The 23,073-nt window shown below is 41.7% G+C and overlaps 1 protein-coding gene across 1 annotated transcript in view; it reads right to left on the reverse strand.

Annotated features, from left to right (window-relative positions):
* Positions 1–22,258, reverse strand: part of cds1 (CDP-diacylglycerol synthase (phosphatidate cytidylyltransferase) 1) — a 32,744-nt gene extending 10,486 nt beyond the window's left edge. The window contains exons 1-5 of the mRNA XM_014408146.3: positions 21,967–22,258; positions 8,961–9,118; positions 3,891–3,987; positions 3,668–3,765; positions 1,972–2,111 (exon numbers count right to left, since the gene is read on the reverse strand). Coding sequence (XP_014263632.1) covers positions 1,972–2,111; positions 3,668–3,765; positions 3,891–3,987; positions 8,961–9,118; positions 21,967–22,035 — 562 coding nt within the window. The 5' untranslated portion in view covers positions 22,036–22,258. The remainder of the gene's footprint in view (positions 1–1,971; positions 2,112–3,667; positions 3,766–3,890; positions 3,988–8,960; positions 9,119–21,966) is intronic.
* Positions 22,259–23,073: the final 815 nt, after the last annotated feature.

A 23,073-nucleotide genomic window follows, 5' to 3' on the forward strand; every position in this document is an offset into this window, starting at 1 on the left:
TCAGATGCCAAATGGTGCTCGTCTTACATTAAACTGCACTTTGTTCTGTAAAGAAGAAGTTAATCTTAATTTCTAAACCTAGCTATTTCTGCACTTCTGCGCTTGCTACTAAGAGACAGATTAAAATAAAATAAAAAACTTTAGTTTTTCCACTGGCCTTAACACTGAAAACAATATGAATGCACGAAGATGTTTGTTTTTATTTAAACACAGCGGCTGTGTGGTGGAGGTGTGGTCTGCAGATGAGGGGTGGTGCAGTGGGCTCGAGGGGCAGTGCCAGGAAGGCTGAAAACTATCTGGTAATGATACTCGGGCTATTTCAGTGACTCCGGTACCGACAGATGGAGACAGCTGGAAAGCTGGCGAGGCGTGTACCAGTTAATACAGAATCATCACAAGCATGCCGAGTGCCTCGGGTCTTTACTGGGGGTTGCAGGCAGCTTTTGCATTTGGTCCATTTTTGGGTCAGTGTTTTTAAACGTTAAAAGTTACACAAGAACAGTAGGAGTGTAAAGATCCAAATCCACAGTTTGTTTCGTTGGGTTAGGTTCCTACCTCAGCTTATTTTGGGGGGTGACAGTGGGGATTCACTTGCCTTTATCCTAAATGGGACAGTTTTTTCTACAAAATAGTTTGTTAGAAAAATGTCACTTTTATTCAGCACAGATAGAAATTGAAATTAGTGGCTACTTAGCAGGAAACTCCAAGAACTCTATTTCACTGTTAAGGAGATCATCTGTAGCCTTAACCCAGTGTGAATCTAACATATCCATTCCAACACAAAATACCTGCAATATTTCCCCAATCAGAGCTCCACTAATAAAAGTAATCAAGTGAAAATCGGGCCCCAGTGAGTAAGGTGGAATCCATCAGAGTGAAATACCAAAAGATGAAAAAGGTTAAACATGCATGGCAGCACTCAGTGAGAACATCTGCCATCCCTCAGTGGGCTCAGCCCTCGGCATATGAATGTTAATTAACATCTCCTGGTAATACTAATCCTGTGCAAAGAGGGCTTTTGCATGACTCTGAAATACTCCTCCAGGCTCATGATTTGAGCTGTGCAGTCACAGGATAAACAAAGTCTCTTTTACTCGATTTTACTGATATCTCCGGTCAAACTCAGCCGTTCTCGGCCAAGCTACAAGACGCCGTGCATTCCTCCCGTCTCACTGAGATTTCCCCTGCCTCTCATCTGAATGGGTCTTTATGCCACGTAGCAACGTGAGCTCTCCTAAATTTACCACTAGACTTTCATTTGTAATTGCCAACACAGGAAACAGGGAGGCAAAAAAAAGACCTGTTGACTTCAGATCACACAGAGGCTGAAGCCTCACCTTCTGTTTAGCAAACAGGGGTCACATTTGTGGCAACTTTTTATTTTACAAATTATAAATGTGACACATTTGCATGGGATTCAGTTCACAGCTGATCTCCACAACTGATGTAAATTTTTAAAGTTCCCCAGCTCATGGCAGCCCAGTACAAACAGGGGAAAAAACCGTAACATATATTGATAAATTAATTTATGTTTAGCAATTTATTAAGATGATTTGAATCTAAGATCACAAGTGATTTCCAAAAGAAAACTACAATTATACACTTGGCTTTTTTGGTTAGTTGCTGTTTCTCTTTACCCATAATGTATGGGGACAGCATGCTGATAAAAGCCACACCTCAATATTTGTGCTTTTACGGCACATCCGGCAGCAATAAATGTAAATGTAAGCACCAAAGAAAAAGCTGTATCACTGTAAATCAGTTTAGTCTGTTTATACCAAGAAGCTCCCCGAGAGCTTTGTTTCTGCTTTTGTTCAATTTATTTCCCCAGTAATGTTATTTGTAACTGAACTCTACTGAGTAAAAGCTGCGTCTTGTGAAACCTAATCCACCCCCGTAAGGAAAACGTGAGTGAGAGACTAAGGGCCAAAGAGCATGTGTGTTTATGGAGATACAACAGGTGAGACTCACCTGCGAGGTACAACGCGAAGGAGATGAAGCGGTGATATCGAGCCAGGAACTGCAGAGGTTCCTCCCTCTGTACCAGAGCCCCAAAGTAATCTGCAACAGTTTCTCCATAGAAGAAGTAGTTGACACAAATCAGAAAGTACCTGAGGCAGAAAACAAAGGGAATTAGTTTTCCTCTACATTCATGCTTTGATATCCGTTTCCTCAGTATGTTTCAGGGATTGTTGCCCGTGTGGGTCAGAGGGTTTGTGTGTCTACCAGTGTTTCTTGCCCACTGTACATTGACCTGCACTGTTTGGTCGTGCATGGTGTTATGAGGGATGGCTTTGATGAAAGGGGCAAGTTTCAATTAGCTTTCATTTACTTCCAGCATGGCAGTGATCTTTGCTCTCGGCTGCAATGTCGCATCCCGTGGGGGTGTGTGCTGTGTATGCAAAGTAACAACAAAAACACTGCAACAAAAATAGGAGCAAAGTAGTCGTCATGGGGGAAAGGAGGCGTTGCACAGACAGAGAAAGTAACTGCAGAAGAAGCTGGCTTGACTCAGCGTTTTTCTGACAGCACAGCAGAGTTTAATGATGTGTGGATGCCACAAACATTGCTGGCTTAAAATGGGACTTTATTAAATCTCCTTACATACCAGAAAGACAGCTCAGTATGAATATAGAGCTAACATTCAGATGGCCTGGGGGCTTCAGTATTTGAGTTTTGGAATTTATTTATTTTTCTTTTGATAATGTTGAGTGTACTAATAGTCCTTAATCCTCAATACACTACTTGGGGGCACAAAAACCTGTTTTTCTACATAGCACTTACTGGTTTTTATTAAAGGAGAAACATCTGGGAGTATTTTGTTTATGTAAAACTGCATAAAAGTGGTGAAAGCATGACGTGAACTGGAAGCCATCAGATCAAGAACAAAAGATTAAAAATACTTCTTACGTGACAATCGGTGAATTTCAAAATCCTGCTGTTATTGTTCTTTTGCTTATTCCCAAAACAAGTCAAAGCACATGTGCTGTCCCCTTCGAGGCTATAAAACAAGCATGTATGTTATCTCTAGATCAATAAAAACTGTTATTAGATGGTTAACAGACTGTAAATAAACAATGTCTTTGACATGTATTTCCCCTGATGGCCTGCAGGGGGCGACTCCTCAAGCTGCAATAGAAGTCTATAGGAACCCTTCAGCTCAACAGTACACTAGTGAATGAATGTGCACTGTCCCAATCTAACTCTCAAACACAAACATGGCGACAGTGTAAACATTTCACTCACAGCTTTACGTGGACGATGTCGCTGTGGCTGTGTGCATGTTACATTTTCAGGGGTTTAGCTGTCAGACTGTACTGAACTTGAGCTGTTATATCCATCCAAAGCTACCAGATAAAAAAAGAGAATCTTACCGAACATATAGTTTGCTGGTCTAATTAGCTGCTGCATTAATTAGTTTATGATAAGCAGGTTAGCTCAGATCTAAACTAATTTTCACAAATAACTACATACAGTTTACCAATCAATGGGCCTTTTAAGGTTTAGTGACGTGTCCACAAACAGAGTCTGGGCAATGCACTGACTACTGGATAAAGACTTCATGCATCCCCTCTTCAAAGAAAACAAGCTATCCATTTAAGAGGAACCCTCTGTTCAAAATACATCAAAGTATCAGCTCTTTTTCTGTGAAACCCATTTTCCTTACCAGCTTAGTGTCCTGAACCATGGCAGGTCATAGGAATGGTAAACTCTGTAGCCAATGGTGATAATTTCTTGGAAACACTTGATTTGGACAGACATGACCTGGGTCAGATGATGGGAGCAAAGCGGAAACATAAGAACAAAGTTCAGCCACGAGCAACAGATTCAAACTATGAGCTTCATTCTGTGTTTTTACAAAAACGGTACAGAACAAAGACGACACTTACCACAAGTATAAGAGCAATAGGTCCCATATATATAATGAGGAAGAAGCCAGAGATCATGGCTAAAGACAGAACGCCTCGTATCCAGTAGTTCTTCCATCTGTGGAGATTAGAAATTAGAACTAAAATTAATAATATATTATACAGAATTAATAATAATATATATAATAAGTCACTAAAGACGTTTTGAGTTCTCATTCAAAATGAATGAAATGCCACTGGTTTGAAAGTCAAAGGAGGAAAAAGATGACAGTCCACAGTTTGCTTCTTAAGAATATCGAGGTGCTGTGCAGGAATTTTCATGATGACTTGTTTGTATATCAGTAAAATTCATAAGGTCGCTACAGGTGAACCATTTATCACTCAGGGTTACCCTCCCGGGCTGCAGTTGGCCGCAGTTATGTCTAACATCATGGCGTCCAAGTTCACTGCCGCCTGCTGCTCTCTTTACCCCATCTGACTGCTGGCGTGCAGGGACCAAGCTTTATGGTCAAAAACAGCCTGAAGCTCACCCTGACACCTCACTGTCATCTACATGCATTTATTGACATTTTAAGTTCATTACGTGCGGTTTACTGGGCTACTGCATACAGCTCCAGGGATTATGACTTTTGCTGTAACATCTGCACTCATGTGGTGAATGAGTTGGCCCAAATAAGGCCTGCTTTTAATAGCGCATAAAGATGTTTAGCATATGTTGTTTGCGAGTAGTAGCTTAGGCTAAGGCTTAGTGGTAATTGGTCTTTAAGGCCTAACGACATATGCTTATGTTCAGCTTTATGTTTTAGCAGCACTACCTGCACTGCAAGCACAGCATGATTGCAATTATGGAAAGAAGCCGGGTCCTTTTTTAAAGCAGTTATCAGGGAGCTGCACAGCAGCCACGCAGGGCAGAGAGCCCGCTGCTCGCCGTGTGAATGGAGCTGAAAAACAGCTGCATCATGAAAAAAAGCTGCTGCTGTTTCCAGTCTGCGCTGTGCTCACACTCCATCCACCATCGCGCTGGCTGCATTTACATCCCTTCCCTCTCTTTTCACCTTCGAGTCCATCCTTCTCTGCCGGGTCATTCTGCTCAGCCCATACGTCTGCTCTCTATTCTGATTCTGATTCACTCTACTGCTCGTTCCCCCTCCCTCCATCTGAGTCTTCTTCTCTGAATATCTCGTCTCCCTTCATTCCTCCTGTCCTTTCCTTCTCTCTCTGCAGCACAGTGGCTCCAACGGTCAGTCTGCAGGGATTAGTCGCTTCTCCCCTCGTGAGCCTTTAAGCCCTGTGACCTGGCCTTCATTGCTCACATCCTCCACTCCTCATCTGTATATAAAGAGCATGTCAGACATGGGATATGTAGCTTTGCCAGCTTCATTAATGTTTTAAAGCAATGAGTTTTGTCATTCAAACATTCAGTGACAACTTGATCCAGACAAACCCAAGACAGTGGCAGTGACTGCCGCAGCGCACACGATAATTAAACCTACAAAATACTTGTTTCACTCACAAACACAGCAACAAGCAGTGTTTGCACCAGCTCTATTAAACTCATTCAAACAATCATTCACTCTGCAGACTCCATGAACGACTGCTTTTAACTGTCATAGTAATGTTTGGAAGAGTCTGCTTGGAAAACACCTGTGTAGTTTTTAAAAAATCACTTATTTGCACATGTTGTATGTGCCAGGTCCACCAGAATGAAACGAATACAGACAGCTGCTCTCCAGGGATGAACTCCACCATCTTGGACTACAGCAGTCCATGTTCTGCCCGGATGCTATGTTCATGTGTGAGCTCTCCTCCTGCTGCAGGTTCTTCTGCTTGCTGTGCATTTCCAGAGAAAACATGGACTACTGAATTATACTGAAGACCACCACAACAGCAACCTGGCCAATGAACGGCAAGCAGCTACTGAACTTTCAAAATAAGAGCGAGAAGAATATTCCATTAGAAAATCAAATGCAGATTTCATTCTTCTCACAAACTCACAAAACGATGAGTCACTAAATATAATTCAGTGGGAAAGTATAATGTGCTCTCCGATTACACAATTTGCATCACCTGCTCCCAGGCACACGAAGCGTAACAGTAGGGTGTGTGGTGCTGCCGCTGAGCCAAGGGAGCTTGTGAAATCAAATATTATGCATCTCTCTGCTGTTTAGGGCCACTAACATGGATGAAGCAACTCCCAAAGATGCACCAAACACAGTCTGAACGTTAAGCTTTAAGTTTAGACCTGCGCTGTGTTGTAAGTGTAACACAAACACTGTCAATTCTACTGAAATGTGACCAAATGACCATAAAGCTGACCTGTTTCAGGAGCTGAGGACTCAAACCTGTTCAAAGTGTAAGTGACCTCCTTGTTCAAGGAATTTTCATAGTGCAAGAACTATATATCAGTGGCTCCTTTACTGATTACAGGGGTAAAGTCCAGATTTCAATGTGTTTCCCAGACTTCACCAGGATTTAGTGTCTTACCTCGAAATACACCACATTAGCCCATAAATAAAGAGTATTATCACAAAATATTATTATATATTAAGGTATTTCTCCTGCTTATTTACAGAGGTTTATACTGTATACACGACCTGTATATAAAAATAAAATCACATTTTCTTCTTTACCAAACAGAAAGCAGTGCTCCGCCTGCTTCATTGTACCAGAGTGCATGCTACTGACATGAGTACCAACAAAAAAGGTCATGTGGATTTTTTTCCAGGCAAACCTCACCACTAGGTTAGCTTTTAGATCTAAAAGCCATCTCAGTGCTGTGTTTGTTTATTTGCATATATTATAACATAATCACTGTAGGCGTATGCAAACCTTCTGTGCCATCGCTTCTGCCACTCGCTTTGAATAAAAGAGTCCCAACTCATAAATATAATTTATCAGTCGGGATTACATGTCGATAGATAGTCAAATTAAAATTATCAGCAGTCACAAAGTAATTTATTGAACTCTTGGAGCTGAGTTCTTTGAAATAGCTGCAAATTCACTTTCACTGCATTAATAAGAGCATGTTCAAACAGTAAGAATCTATTTCTGCTCAAATTAACCTACATTTATACCAGAAAGGTAAACAATCACCTCACTGAGGTGCTCTCATAACTCAGAGGGAAAACTGCCTCTTACAGCTGAACATTACAGCAGAAGAACATTTAAAATGCACGTCAGGTTTCGTCAGGTCACCTGAGCCGCACTTAGAAATCTTTAAACTGTGTCAACGAACAGCAGAACAGCCAACATGCAAACGATTCACTGCACTTAGAATGAATTTGATCTTTATATTGATCTGTTGATCGGATCTGTTATATTTACACTGTATACACAGGGATATCTATACTTTATACTTAATAATCAAATGACTTAATGATTATTTCAAGTCTTTTTTTTAAGTCAAAACTGAACATAATCTAATGGAGGAAGATGAACACTGTTAGTATATGTGTGTATTTAAGAGCCACCTGAAAATATTCAAAATAATAACTATTCTTGTTTTATATGTCAAATTATCTGGTGTTGTACATTTATAAAATATGAATGGCTTTTTTAAAAGGCAGGGGTACAAGTATTAAAAGTACAATTATTCATTTTTTTCATTTTTCTGCCAGATATGCACTGTATCCAATAGGGGTGGGGGAAAAAATCGATACTGTGTAGTATGGTGATATTTTGTTTGCTAATAATGTATCGATACAGGGACAGCAGAAATCGATATTTTGTTACAAAAAAAGGTTTTTGTGGACTGGAACATGCTCTGACTTCAGAGCATGTTGATCAGCTCCTTTTTCTGAACAAGAATCCTGACACTGTCCAAATGTGTTTAACGTTTTTTTTTGGCAGCAATAAACATGACAGTTTACTTATTTTAATTTAAGACATGTTTTATTTTAATTAAGTTTAAAACTTTTTTATTTAATGTAAAATTATATTTTGTTTTAATTTACTTTCAAATTCTTCAGTTGCTGAAGGGGCTGCATAGTTTTCATATTGCATAGTTCAGAATAGCTATAATTGTACCAGATGGTTGCATTCAGTTAAGTTGGACTAGACTGTAATACAAACCGTTCAGTTTGTCAACAATAAAACTGAAATGAGAGAAAGACTGAGTGTGAGACTTTGTTATTAGATAAAATGAATATTGATAAAGTTTACCTTTATGTACAGAATCTGAATATGGCAAAATATTTTAAAAAATTGCAATAATATCGTATCGTGCGTTAAGTATTGTGATAATATCGTATTGTGGGATGTATGGTGATTCCCACCTCTAGTATCCAATGGTGAATATTAAAAAAGGCAAAATACATTCATGTATAAGTAGTCCCTGAGAGCCAAAACCTCAGACTTCAGCTGAGCTAGCCTAGTTTTTATTGCTCTTGCCTCTATATGTTATCACAGAGTGGAAATCCCTAATATGGTCATCTCTGGTTCCAACCCTACGAGCTGCTCTCAGAAGGTGAGCTTAAAGGAAAGCTGAAGGGAGGTTAAACAACCTGAGACAGAGGACAAGTGAGGGGCTTCTTATTTTACAAAAACAACAAAGAAAGAAAAGGATTGTTTTGAACAGTCCAAACATAAGAATATAAAGCTGAACATAAGCATAATAACTGTCTAGTGAACTAGTAACATTTATCCCTACTATTAATAAAAACCCTCACTTGCTTTGAACTTCTTTGTAACTTTGTAACTATTTCTGCCGCTTTTTATGCCAACAATCACCTGCAGCTTTTTATGCCAACAATCACCTGCAGCTCTCCAAATATCTTCCCAGAGAGCATCTGCACTGTTATAACTACTTCTGACAGACCATAAACAGACTCCTACAGTTAAACAATAGAACACTATTCATTCATTTTTAATGAATTGCTACCATCTTGGACAAAGCTTGTTGAGCTATGATAGACTCTCATGCGGAGATTCAAACTAGTTTGGCTACGTGTTAATATTATCATACCCCTGTGGTTCTGCATTCCAGCTCAGCTGTGGGATTGTGAGTAATTTATAAGCACGGATATCAAAAAGACACGCTTTGAGCACAAATGTTTTCTGGCATGTGGGTTTCTGCGTTTGAGGACTGTTTACCTGGGCGGCAGCCCCTCCAGAGCTTTGTTGAGGCATTCTGGAGTGTTGTCTGTGTCTGCTGTGGAGAGAGGATAATCTGGAGTGTCTGCTTTGGAGTCGCCATCACATTCTCCCTCTGCGTCACCTGCCAGCCCCAACCTGTCATCGCCATCAGCCTCCTGCCGAGAACACAGAGATATTCAAATACTGACTTCAGACAGAGCAAGTCTGCACCTGACAAACAGGTCTCTGACATCTCATCATGAAAGAGTTACACTGAGAGCTCCTGAAATGGGTAAACAGGTAAACGCTGCAGGAGTCAGGTCTAAACTAAGAACATCAACATGAGGCTGAGCAGACGGCACTTTAATTAGGTCAGTTTAGCCCCTACAGGGGAGGACAGAGACAGAGCAGACTTGGTGTTTGTGTCCTCTGAGGCTGGATCGGTCAAACAGGATTATACATTAATAAAGGACACACATCTCACTAACAATTTATTTGTTACCATAGGTAACTAAGCTTTTACTAACGCATTTCTCTCCCAAGTTTGAGCTACAGTTGTGACACTTCACAGCATGTCACTCAATGTTAGGCTGGTTTTTACGTTTACGACGGCATCAGATTTTCCCCCCATCTCGTGACTTTGGCTGTGATTACGTGATTGGTCCAGATTAGGATTGTGAAAATGTCACAGAGATTAAGATTATTATACTGTGCAAAATTCTTCAGCCACCACCCACTTCTTTACATTTTCTTTCTTTTTTCAGAGAGCTTTTAAATTTGTGGCTGCTTTTTCACTCATTTCCAGTCCAGTCCCTGCAGATGAGAATTTTCAAAGACATTTTTTTGTTTTTTTAAGCTGATTGAAGCATTCGAGCATAAGAAAGACATCTGACTCAAGGATGAACCAGTGCTGTCTACAAATAAGAGAAAACTTAAGTCAATAGACAATTTTAAACTGTATCTTTAGGCCTGCTGCAAAAATACATTATTAGTCTTAAACTCAGCACGGTGTGCAGCGGGCCCTTTAAAAACAATTTGATGAAGTTGGACAAATGAGGGGAAAAAGAAGAAGCAGCAGGTCTAGAAAAACCTGCTACATCAGATGAACACCATCTAAAACAAAACAGGAAAAATCCAGCAAAGACCCGACAGATGCATCTCGCCTTTCAGGTGATTCCTCTACTGCTCACTGAAGCCTAATGGTGACTCAAGAATGTTGGACACTACTGTAAACAGTTTCCATTTACTATAACATACAGAAATTTTACAAAAGTAGACTTAACTCCACAAATTCTACATTTCTATGAAGTAATTTGTTTTGCTGTCCTGAATATGACAGATGTTCTAAACCAAGATAATGGGTGAAATTTCCCTTAAAGGTTTGTTTACAATCTCAGGAGCCTTACTGGCTCGGCAGCAGAGAGCTGAAAGTCTACACCTGGTGCTGCGAGGTTAACAGGCTTCTGCCCTGAAGCAAACATCTTTACAGCTGATAATGAATCTTTAATCTGGATTTAAACTCAGTGAGCAGCACCCACAGTCACACAGCTGATGCCTCAACACTGCAGGGACAAAAAATATAACAGACTTCCTGGGAAGCTTTGTTTTGGGAACTTGAGACATCTTTGAGAGTTAGCCCTCATTTACAATTTACTGAGTCAGTAAGAACAAACTGAGAGAACATTATGCATTTCCAGATTTAGCAGGCTTAATGTGGAAAACTCCTCTAAGTGACATCCTAGAAGCTGTTTTGCTCTCGTCAACATCAGTCATGGTCTGTCTTATAACAAAAAGAAGCTATTTTTAAAGTCAGCTCACACATCTATCTGGGGATTAGGATGTCCTATCCACCCGAGCAGCTCGGTGATGTTCTTAGCCATTTTTTGCCTTTCATGGTTGTTTTTATTCAAACGCTGCTAAATATGGTTAGCAGGGCCATGAGGGTTAAACCGGAGGTATTCGTTTGGAAATGAGGTCCCTGATCGTGGCCAGATGTAATTAACTGAGAAAGCACTGAAAGTGGGAGCAGGCTCTGGGTTCACTTTAAGTTGCCGTTCGTGGCAGGAGAGGTGTAATTGTAGAAATCCACTCAGGTTTTAATGAGGAGACTGAAACACTGCCTACCTGGCAGGGCAGCTTGCAAATCTTGACTAAAAAGGGAAATAAAAACATCACTGTTTAAAACCGGATCTCTGGAACATTGGCTTAGCGATGAAGTGACAATAAGACTCATTCAGTTTTCAACCAAGGAGTTATCAGCAGGCTCAAACTACTGAAGCTGACGCACATCAGACTGTCGAATTTAACAATTTCCTGTCACATAGAAGTAACCATCACAAAGCAATAAGAGCAGTTATCATGTTTGATTAGACGCCACCACAGGCGTAGTAAATCTACACAACCCAAATACTGTTAGTTAGACGACTAATAATTACCTAATCACTACCACAATGAGATTAATGCTGTTGTCAAGCTTTTTCCCTTGAATTGTGCTACAACAGGAGTATTTTAATCCCCATTCCTCGTTTGGCATCCCCGCAGCAGAATCACTAACAGAAGAAAACACTGAGCTGCTTTTCCTTTCACTCCACTGCACTCCTGAAGCCTCAGATGACTTTACAATAAAATTAGATTTGGGCAGACACACCATAGACTAGTGCACAGTGTAAAAGATTCGATTTCCCTCCCCCGTGGAAATCTGTTGGAATCAAAGAAACGTCAGAGTGAAGATGGAAACAGTAACAGGTCTGATATCAAACTATTTGTTCATTTTTAAATGCAGAAACATGTTTTTGATTGTGATTGTCAAAAAAATAAATAAATAAATCATGTTTTCAGTACTCAGAAGACCAAAGAGAATAGAGAATAATCTGAAATCAAATTACAATATAACTTGTTATCTACCTCATAATATTAGGGTTCTAATCATACTACTGTTATCGACCTGATAAATTTCCAGTTTAGTTATAGAGAACCTGTCACGCGTCTCTTCACTGTAGTTTAGTAAAGCTTTGTTTCAGACAGCTTTTCCTACCCTTGGCTGTGTATGATGTTGCAGATATGGCCATCTCAGGCAGAGAGCTCTGGCTGTGAGCACAGAAGCCCCTCCCACCTGCCGTTTAAACCTTCCGTTTATGAGAGGCGGCCAATCAGAAGAAAGTTCAATTGAAACAAAGATCCTATTAAAATGGGAATGTGTTAAATAGTTTGTTTCAGAGAGAAGGTGAATTTAGGAGCTGCACCAAGTCCTGGTACAGGACACACAAGGATTATTACAAACTGTGAATCATGCAAAGCCACTCTAGCAGAGTCTAAAGGGGACTTGTAGCAATATAACAGGCAACACGAGACAGGTAGCCAGGTAATGTTTCTCAACTTGAAGGTGAGCAATTGAAAAACAATTGTGCAGTGGGAGTGAAGTATACTGTCGATGACACAAGCGAGTAGTAAATACATTAAGCTGTTCACTACTGCAAAGCAATGCACAGCAAGTCAATCACTTCATATGTAGCCAAGGCTGAAGAATAAAAACATGGGGCTGTTAATGTGGTCACCCATATAACCATATAAATAAGCAGCAAACACTGTTGCTGCTGTTTTTCATTAGAAAAAAATCTTTCATCATTATCATTTACCAATGTTTGCCCAGTGACCATAGACTGGTGGCATGTTCTGCAGCTGAGTCAGCCTGTCGACAGTTGAGAAACCGTTTCCATGGAGCAGCAGGCCTCAGCATTGTTCACGACCACATGCAGAGCTGCAACATTGAGCCCTAATCTAGATGAACGTATTCGAGCTTCTTAATGAAACTGTCAAACACGGTTAATCCTTTGTTTATACAGCAACACGAGCCAACTGCTGTGTAATCACTGCACAGTCAAACCCTTCAATGCTGCAAATATCTGTGATATCAGTCCAAGTTGCGCTAAGGGTCAGCCTAATCCTGAGTACCTGTTATCATGAGAAGTGAACATGTGCAAACTGATAACAGAGAAAGATGAAACAGGAAAACAACCACAGCAGGTGGTGTATGCAAAACGTCATTGATTCAGGATGCCCATGTTTTTCTAGAGCCACAAGCAGCAGCAGCTCATTGGCCGTCCTTGCAGCTCAGCTCTCCTCCACTGTCATCTTTGTCCTCCTCCTGGATATTAATGCCTCTGCTGCACAAGTGTGAGGAGGGAGGAGGCGATCTAAAAGAGGGACGAGTGACGAGCAGCTCGCGCCACATCTCATACTTTTTCATCTCAAAGCTACTTGAAACAGCTGCGTTGGCTGTTGCTGTTTTTAGCGCAGCCACTAAAGGAGGTGGGAAGAATTTTACATCTGGAGCTAAACTGGTGACAAATTTAATGTAAAAAAACAACGTAAAGTTTATTTGAAAAGCCACAGCTTCAAAAGATGATGTTAGATGAAGAAGCACCGTCTACTTAAGAATCCTGATCAAAATATTCAGTGACCCCTCATGACCTTCAGGAAAGAAGCATTACCATCCTGGAAAAGACCGGACAAGATGGTAAATGAACTGGTATTTGTACAGCTCCTTCCTACTCTGAGGACTAAAAGCACCTTTTCTTACAAGCCACATTCACCCACTCATACAGCGCTTTCTCCTATGGCTTTGGGTGCTCGGGTATAGATGCACCTGACTTAAGTTGTGCAAACACATTTTAACATGTGGATGTCATGATCCTGGGTCATGTGACCCAGCGTTTTGAGTATCAATATATTTTGACGTTTATGGTTTATGTTTAAGTTCTTTAGGTTATCTAAGTTCATTTCTATTATGCCAAGGTTGCTGTTACAGTTCATAGTTTATTAGATTCCCCTGTGTTTAAGTCTCACTCGCCCTTCATGTGTCTCATGTTGTCGAGTTCGTGTTGTCATGTCATCTCATTATGTTTCCTGTTTTATTTTGAAGAGGTCTTGTGTTTCTATCTTCAGTGTGTGTAGTTTTACTCTTCCCCTGTGACGTTGTTATGTTCATTTGTGTCAGCTGTTTCTCCGTGTGTTTCCACTTCCCCTCCTGTGTGTTTTCATTCATTCCTTGTCTGGTTGTCTGCTATGTTCATGTCATGTTTCCAGGTTTTTTCATGCTTTAATCTTAGGTCATGCAGTTTAGGTTATTGTTTAGTTTCATCTTTGCCTTTTATTTTTGCACTATTTTGCCAGCCTTAATAAACGGCTGAACAAGTACAAAATAAAACCACAAGATCTCATTCCAACCTTCTTCTCCAACCAATTAGCTGTGAGAAAATTAACTGCCAAACACGAGCAGAAATGAGAAGGAAATCACTGTTTCAGCTTTGGTAAATGAGGATGGGCTTGAAAGTATTTATGGACTAGATTTGCAGATACTGTGGTAAAAAATAAATGACGGCTACGACACCGTGTGTTTCTGCTTATTTATAGAAATAGAAAATAAAAAGAAAACACTGGAAAAGAATCTAACGAAATCTCAGGCTCATCAACTTGCTGCACACTTTGTTTCCCGCTTTCATACTGTGGTACTTTATGAGATGGTAAAAATCTCAAGAGCAATCCTATTACAAAGACCAAAATGTTTTTTTTAAGTTAAGTAAATTAAATGCTCAATATCTAAAAGCATGTATACTGCTCAATAACATGCATCCTGCAGATAAAAAGGAGCTTCCTGGTCTGTGTTTGCTTGATGCATTGATGATTTGAGATATGTAGAAGTATCTGAGAATGTCAAGATAGGATTGACAGTAAAGGCTAACTTTAATCGCATAACAAACACACTGTATATACACAATGTTAAGACCCTGACCAGCAGACAGCAGCAGCACGAGGCTTTGGTCAAAGGTAGGAGGCTTCTGCCACTGTGGGCTCGCACAGTTCAGCACGTCCCTCCATTAGTGCTGCAAAGAGTTCTGCTAATCACCACAATTATTGATCTGAAGTAGCGTTTTCCCCCAGCTGCACCTCTGTCAGCAGCGCTGCAGCACGACGCAGTGCGAGCCACATGAAATCAGAGGTGCCTGCGAGCAACTGAAATGCTCAATAGAGAAATCAATACAGCTGGATGGGTGAAAAAAAGAGGCTGCCTGTTACACTGTCACCTTTTCATTTCATTTTTTATTGCAAGGCAAAGATCCTGTAACATTAGAGGAAACCCTAATTAATCCCCCACGAGCAAGCAGGTGGAGACAGCGGGGAGGAAAAATGTCCTTCGAACAGGAAGAGACGTATAATTAAGTTGGACCAGAAATACCAGTCAGGTGAACGTATTATTTTATTTGTATGATTTTAAGGCAGCTACAAGTGCAGAAATGTCACAAAGCCTCAAGACATCAAAGATACAGTTGTGCCAGGTGGCTTCGCCCAACTTTCCCTCTCTCTATGTCGACTAGCCTAATTTTTGTCTCTCATAGAAATGACAAGTAAATTAGTCACCATAGTGAGTATCCTAGTCCTAGATACGTTGTGCTTTTAGGCTACTAGCTTGACTTGTTAGTCCTCTGATGATTTAACTGTACCAGAACCAACCCCAACATCCTGGACGATCCCTGTACTTAGCTTCTGTTAGTTTGTGGGGTTTTTGAGACTTTCAAAATCAGCTATACTTCAGAGGCTAAAATGTTGCAAATAAATAAACTTTCTGACATCATGTGAGTGATTTAAGATCTCTTCAACTGTAAGCGTGGCACAAACACAGTGAGCACATGCTACACCAGACCGTATGTGTGGTCTGAGGTACGATTTTATGATTCTGATCATCTAACCGCTGCTAGATTCAAAGTCTGCGATCATGCCATGGAGTTATTACGACATTATTGTCATAATAAATAAATAATAATAATAAGTAACAAATAAATAAACACTAAATAAACAAACTTATCTGACAGCTGGAGCAAAAAGTGCCCTGCTGTCCAAAAGCATTTCTAACAAGTGCTGAGAAAAATGAAGCTGTAATCAGCAGAGCGTTAAATGTCCCGGTGCTACCGCCACCGCTGCTGGAGGCTTCGGGGACGGCCAGCAGACAGCCGGCCAAGGTCACCCATCATGTGGAGTCCTGAGCAGCTGCTAACTGTCCTGCACGGCAAACAACGCAGACCACACCGGAACTGAGCACAACTGAGGATGTATGTGTTGCTTACTAACCACTGAAAATAAATATTTGCTTTGGAGAGAACAAAGAGAGGCTGTGGATACATAAACATACTCTATATGGGTGCGTGTGGGATTTGTGGCTTGGCTTCCCCAAACAAACACCTTTTCGCTGACTCCATAAAGCACCGATCATGTGAAGACATTTTGTTTGGGTGTTTCTGCAGGGTGTGTGACAGCAAAGTGATCCTTTAACCTCCAAAACAAGACAGACACACACAGGCCTGACTCATGCCTTTTAAAACCCAGTGGATCTGCACGTCTGTTTCTTATTAGGAACGCCTCACAGTTACCTTACAGAGGCGTTTACATGGTGTAATTTGACTGATGAGGGCTTTATTTGTCACCATCTGCAGATACGTGCCAAGAAAAAGGAGAAAACAGCCAGGAACGGGTGTTTGGTGTGGAGAGGAGCCGATATTCATCTCACCTCTCGTTTACAAAAAACAGTTTGTAAATTTTCAGGTCTAAATTTTAACAAAAAAAATAAATAAAAAATCAGTATCCTTAAATTTGGTAAACTATTGGTCAAACCATTTAATTACAGTGAAATTAGGGATTGTAAACAAAAATTACTTCGAGCGCTCGTTTCCAAAAACAGGAAGCGCTGCCTGTGAATCATCAGACATCCCGATCCCACGATCCATCTTCCTTTACACTCAAACTGGAAGATTTTAAGCCACCGGAATTGGACTTCCTAATCAAACATGAGCTGCACTTACGTCGTGGCTGAGCGGCTATTTGCGTAGCAGACACACCACTGCAGATGCTGCATCATCTCGGAAACATCGCACAGTTTATTAAAATGCTGACTTGTCTGCAGATTAATATGAGCACTGAGTTTGTAAAGGTTAAGGAGACATACATACGTAACAACTACAAACTGTTTAACTGAGATGGAGATTCAGTTCGTGGCGGAGGAGGGCAAGTGCATGTGACATTTTTCCCCCACTATTTCGTGAGTCTTTGTTGATGAACTCCACCACACGGTGATGGTAGTTATCGTTTTACGTGAATGCACCAGTTTCCCGCCCGCGTGAGTTTCAGAAGTCTGGATCTCCAGAGCTAAAGAAGGACTGCCCTGCAAAAGCTGCAGGATGAGACACTGGAGTAGAAGTAACGTCCACGTCCAAGCAGGGGGACAAGAACCTTTTTTGAGAAGCTGCTGAATGATTTACGACCACAGCGGCAACACAGTAAGTCAGCACCAGGGCTAGCTGGTTAGCAACTGCTGAAATTTCAAATTCAAAGCAGGGGAAGTCACGAGCTGCAGATGGCATTATTCACATAGTTAAGATGTAAAAGTTTTTAAAATAAATGCTAAACCTAATCTTCAGACAGCTGTAATACCTGCAGGAGCAGACAAAGTGTGTGCGCGTGTGAAAGAATCATAATGTTATAATCTAAAGCCTGAACAGACAGATGTCTTGATTTGTTACACTAAAATTGTGGCACTCAAACTACGAAACGGTGACAATATTAGTACTTATTAGCCTGATCTGGAAGCACTGTGTGAGAGTAACTAGCAACATGCATGACTGACAGGAATTAAAGTAAGGAATAAACAATTTTACTCAGTAAGGAAACAAATCTTAAAATGAAATTAAAACTCAGTTTGTTATGCGAAACATAACAGTTCCTGTGCAGCTTTCTGCTGTGCAGGAACGCCTTATCTTAGAAGATTTCAGGATAATGTAGGTGAACAAAGCTGTGGTGACACGGTCACGGAGAGGATGTCTCTCTGTGTAGACAGGCTTCATTCATTTGATACTCAAACTCTGGCCATCTTGTTTTGGCTGATCTTGTTTGAATTTGCGCTTCTTCTCAACTGACAGTAAAATCAGATCAGCGTGCACTGCTTTAAGCCTGCTACCAACTAACCACCACCAAGGCAGGTGGACGCGAGCACTTTCAGTGCAGTTTAAAACACTAAAGTATTTAGTATTTATTTATTTATTGTCATTGTCAAGAACAATGAAATTGCGTTTGGGGCTTCCATACAACCCAAAAAAAAGAAGAAAATAATAAATACCCCTTAAAACCCAAGTGTACATATTTAACCCAGTGTGACTCCAATGCAATAAGACAATCCTTAGCAATAATGTTCATAGAAATTCAGACAAAGACCTGAGAAACATGACAAAATACAACAATGCAACCCATTCAATATTATTGTACTGTGAGATATGATATCAGATATGATAGTTATCTATTTAAGAAAGAGGGGGGGGGGGGGGGGGGGGGGGGGGGGGGGGCAGGAGGGGGAAGAGAATAAAGATATGATGCACCAATGCAGACCAGTTCATTGCTATTAAGAAGTTGGATATGGTTATTGTCCGTGAGAGGGGGGCAGAGAGTTCAGGAGCCTCACAGCCTGTGGATACAGGCTGTTGGCCAGTCTGGATGTTCTGGCCTGTATAGACCTGTACCTTCTCCCTGAGGGCAGCAGATGGAAAAGGTGGCGCGCAGGGTGATGTTGGTCCCGCAGGATACTGTGCACCCTCCTCAGACAGCGAGTGGGGAAGATATTACTGATCTCTGGCAGACTTGTTCCAATAATTCTGCCAGCTTCCTTCACCACCCGCTGGAGTGCTTGCTGATCGGCCTTGGTGCAGCTGGGGAACCACACTAGAAATCCATACGTCAGAACGCTGCTGATGGCACAGTTGTAGAAGTTCAACATCAGAGATCTGGGAATGTGTGCGCTCCGCAGTCTCCTCAGGTAGTAGAGGCGCTGTTGGGCCTTCCGTACAACTGAGGTGATATGGTTGCCCCAGGACAGGTCCTCGGTCACAGTTACCCCCAAGAATTTAAAACTGCTCACCCTCTCCACCGCCCCACTGCCAATGAAGAGAGGCAGATGGTTGTTATGACCCCTCTTCCGGAAATCTACAATGATCTCCTTGGTCTTTTTGGTGTTTAAGACCAAGTTATTGTCGTGGCACCATGACTCTAGTTGTTGCACCTCTGTCCTATAGTTTGTCTCATCATTGTTGGATATAAGTCCGAGCACTGTAGTGTCATCTGCAAACTTAACAATGAGATTGGACGCGCAGGAGGAAATACAGTCATGGGTGAAGAGAGTGTATAGCAGAGGGCTCAGAACACACCCCTGAGGGGCACCGGTGTTGACCACAAGGGTGGAAGAGGTGTTCTTACCCACTCTGACACTCTGTCTACGGTTAGTGAGGAAGTCCACAATCCAGTTGCACAGAGAGGAGTTAAGTCCCAGTTGGTGGAGTTTGGGACGGAGTTTGTATGGCCGGATGGTATTAAAAGCCGAGCTGTAGTCTACAAAGAGGAGCCGTGCATAGGTGTTCCTGTGTTCCAAGTGCTTCAGTAATGTGTGCAGCACTGTGGCGATCGCATCCTCGGTTGACCGGTTCTCCCTGTATGCAAACTGGTGTGAGTCCAGGGATGGTGGAAAAGCAGCTCTGATGTGTTTAATGACCAGTCTCTCCAGGCATTTGGCGGGAATGGGGGTGAGTGCCACAGGTCTGAAATCGTTCAGACATGTGACATTTGACTGTTTTGGGATGGGAACGATGGTTGCTGCTTTGAAACAGGATGGTACCAGTGAACAGGACAACGAGGTGTTATATATAGAGGTGAAGACGTCCGCCAGGTCCGCAGCACAGTCTTTTAGCACCCGGCCCAGCACTCCATCCGGCCCGGCCGCCTTCCTGGTGTTAATGCTCCGGAACACACGCCTCAGCTCATGAGTGCTCAGGACCGGAGCACAAGAGACGTGTAGTTACACGTATTCAAATAGGTCACATGACTTTGATTACATTGGTTATTACATTTGAACAGTGTAACTAGTGATCTATAAAACTATTAGATTTCAAAGTAACCTTCACATCACTATCCTTAAGACAAATATTTCCAGCTAACCTTATCTGTGTATCACTATGAATGTATGCCAACCAGTAACTAACCAGACACTGCAGCACACGCGTGCCTTTCTGCTCAGGTAAATCATGTTTTCATTGGGTCTTCTGTGACGCTTTGCCTACGCCTGCTTCTCGTACGTCTCTTGTGTCGACTTCCACGAGACGGCCGATTGCAGCTGCTCCCTAAGAATGCACTTTGAGTGAGGCGAGGTAGAACGAGTAAACACGCTGAGCTAAGCAACAGTAACCAGGACCAAACACATACAGATGTATATAACATGAGTGACTAATTACTAATGAGTAATTCTTAGGTTTGGGAATCACACCTGTGAGCAACAAACTACACTGAAACAATCGCACCAGTCTCACAAAGGGCTCAGATATTTTTGACAAATCACAAGTGACATACAACAGAAGGAAAACCAGCTGACAAAAAGAAAAGGAGGAACTGATTCTTATTGACCCAAAATAAAGAACACGTTGGGTGTTGAGCAGCAGCACAGAGCAGTATTCAAACAGCCGCAGAGCTCAATAATCAATAATGTTTATTTTAACCTCAGTCTGACCAGAGTCTCAAAATGAAGAGAAAACAGCTCAAGTTTTTGTGCTAAAACAGAATTTCTCATCATTTATTAAACATATAGAGGAAAAAAAAGAAAGGGGGGGTTAAGAAAAAAAAACTTAAACTGTTTTGGTCAGTTATCTGGTCATTTTCTCTTTTCACAGGAGTACATGTGTTACGAAAGGCAAAAAATCAAATATAACAAATAACTTCACATTTCAGGCATGCTAAGGTAAAAAGAACCTCAGGAAACACCAAGAAATTCTCCATTCATAATAAACAAAGATAAATATTTAAAAGAGTTGATCCTTGACTAAAATGTGCACACACTGGCACTGATGAAGCATAAACACAGTCCTTGACTGACTCTCTTTTTCTGATATTGGATATCCTGCAAGCTGTGACGGCACGCTTTCTGAAAGAGGCGAGTTGTTGTAAAGCAGACACCTCATTCTGCACTGCTCCTCTGTTTCAGCTGGGATGAAACTCTTCTGCAGCTCCGTTCACATCCTGGACTACCTGTGCAACATGAAAGGGCTGCAGCTACGGTCTCAAGATACAAGCAAGGACAAGGACACTAAAAAAAGTCAGGAGGACTGAGAAGAGAGAGCAATGATCTGCAAAACCACTGCACCTGAAATTGATTCACAACCGCTTGGTCTTCCTAACTGCACTGATATCTCTGAAGTTTGAACGGCTGTGTGTTACAGTGTAAGTGCTGCCTTAATTTTGAGCAGATCAGAATTATTTTTAAAGATTAATTTCACATTGTCCTCAAATTCTAATTCATTCTACTTTAAGGGATTTGGGGCAGAAGCAAACTACTTGGTAGTAAAGCCACAAACCAAGTGAGTGAGGACACCTCAGGTAGGATGATCAATAATGGAGAAATCTATTTTTCTATTACTCTACAGTATAGTTTATATAACAGGATTTTTTTTTATCAGTGGAGCCATCACATCACATGATGAATATAAACAAGCTGAACGTCAAATCACTGCAAAACAATCTTTAAAATCACTCGTGTTGAGTAGCAAAGTAAACTGAAGCTTAAAGGCCCTCCGATCTCTGCGTGTTTGTTTACTGTAATGTAATTATCCAAATCCAATTTTCAGCCTGCAGGAGTGACATTGATGAGTCTGTGTCACGGTGACACTGTGAAATTGTCCCGCTGACAGCCACTGAAAAGGACGAGGAGCTCACACCGAAAAGGCAAACGGTGGTTTCAAAGCACGGAGCCGTTTCCGTGACCGTGTCTCGGTTGTTTCGGGATTACCGGACAGCAGCCAAGCGGCTAACTAACTAGCTTATGTAGCTCCCCTGCTAACCTGACAACCCGGCCGGCCCGGCTCAGCCTCCGACAACCTGCCGGACTCGTTTCCAGGGCGAGGTCTCGCACGGATAATGGTGTCTTTTCACGTTCTCAGGTGCACCTTACCTTGTCGCTGATATTATCGGCGCTGTCAGGGTCTGCTCCGCCTCCGCCTCGCTTCCTCAGCTCCGTCATATTTCTCTCGTTTCTCCGCCGGGACGTGAATGTGTCACATAAGCCGACTCCGAGGGGAGGGAGGGAGACAATCCGCTCTTCGTGTTCGGGTTTTTTCAGCCGGTCTGATTTCTCGATGCCGGTCGAGAAGGTCAGCTTCCCTGAAAGTCAGCCAGTGCTGCTGCACAGCCCCACAGACACTACCGACTCCACTGCGTGTGTTTGTTTATGACCGCAATCCCTATTCTCCTCCTACCGCCGACAAGCTCACGGAACAAGGACAGACAACTTTCTGTAGGGACTTTCAAAATAAAAGGTCTACTTAAAATGTAATTTTCTTGATTTACGCCTGTTAAGATGTTTGCTTTGGAAATTTAAGCCCTTTAATGGTTTGACGCAGAGTCCTGTTGGTCGGCGTGTGCAGACTTCCTAAAAGACGCTCAAGTTTTGCTCAATAAAGGTTAAAGCATATAAAAACATATCCAAACATCCTAATGTTGTAGATTTTCGTTTTTTTAATCCTATATATCCATTTTCTTCCATTCATTCAATTAAGAGTTGGGCTGGAGCTGCTGACTGTCACAGGTAGAAAGGTTACCGGTCTGTCACAGGGCTAACACAGAGAGAAATCATTTACACTCACATTTACACCTACAGTCAGTTTAAAGTCACATTACCCTACAAGCTCTTTCCCTCCTTGGAGTTTATGTTTGTGATCCTCAAGCTCGGTTCCTCTACTAGCAGGGGTTTGATGATTCTGCACAGTTCCCACTCTTCTGTGCAGAGAAGTTCTGGAATCTGCTGGAGCCACTGCAGCTCCTAATGCTGCTGTAAACACCGGGACCACTTTAGACTTTATCTTCCACATCTGCTCCTTAAGCCCCTGGTCCTTCTCTTCCTTTCTTGTGCCTCTTCTTCCAGATATTTTTGTATTTTTCTTTGGACTTTCGGTCTTCTGTTATGTCAACATGAGTTCACCCAACACAGATCTGCCCAAACTGTTGTTTTTATACTGGATCTATTTCTAGTCAAAGATCCTCATTTTTTAACTTCAGAGCT

Source organism: Maylandia zebra, linkage group LG12 (genome assembly GCF_041146795.1).
Source record: "Maylandia zebra isolate NMK-2024a linkage group LG12, Mzebra_GT3a, whole genome shotgun sequence".
In the NCBI taxonomy this organism is placed as follows: domain Eukaryota; kingdom Metazoa; phylum Chordata; class Actinopteri; order Cichliformes; family Cichlidae; genus Maylandia; species Maylandia zebra.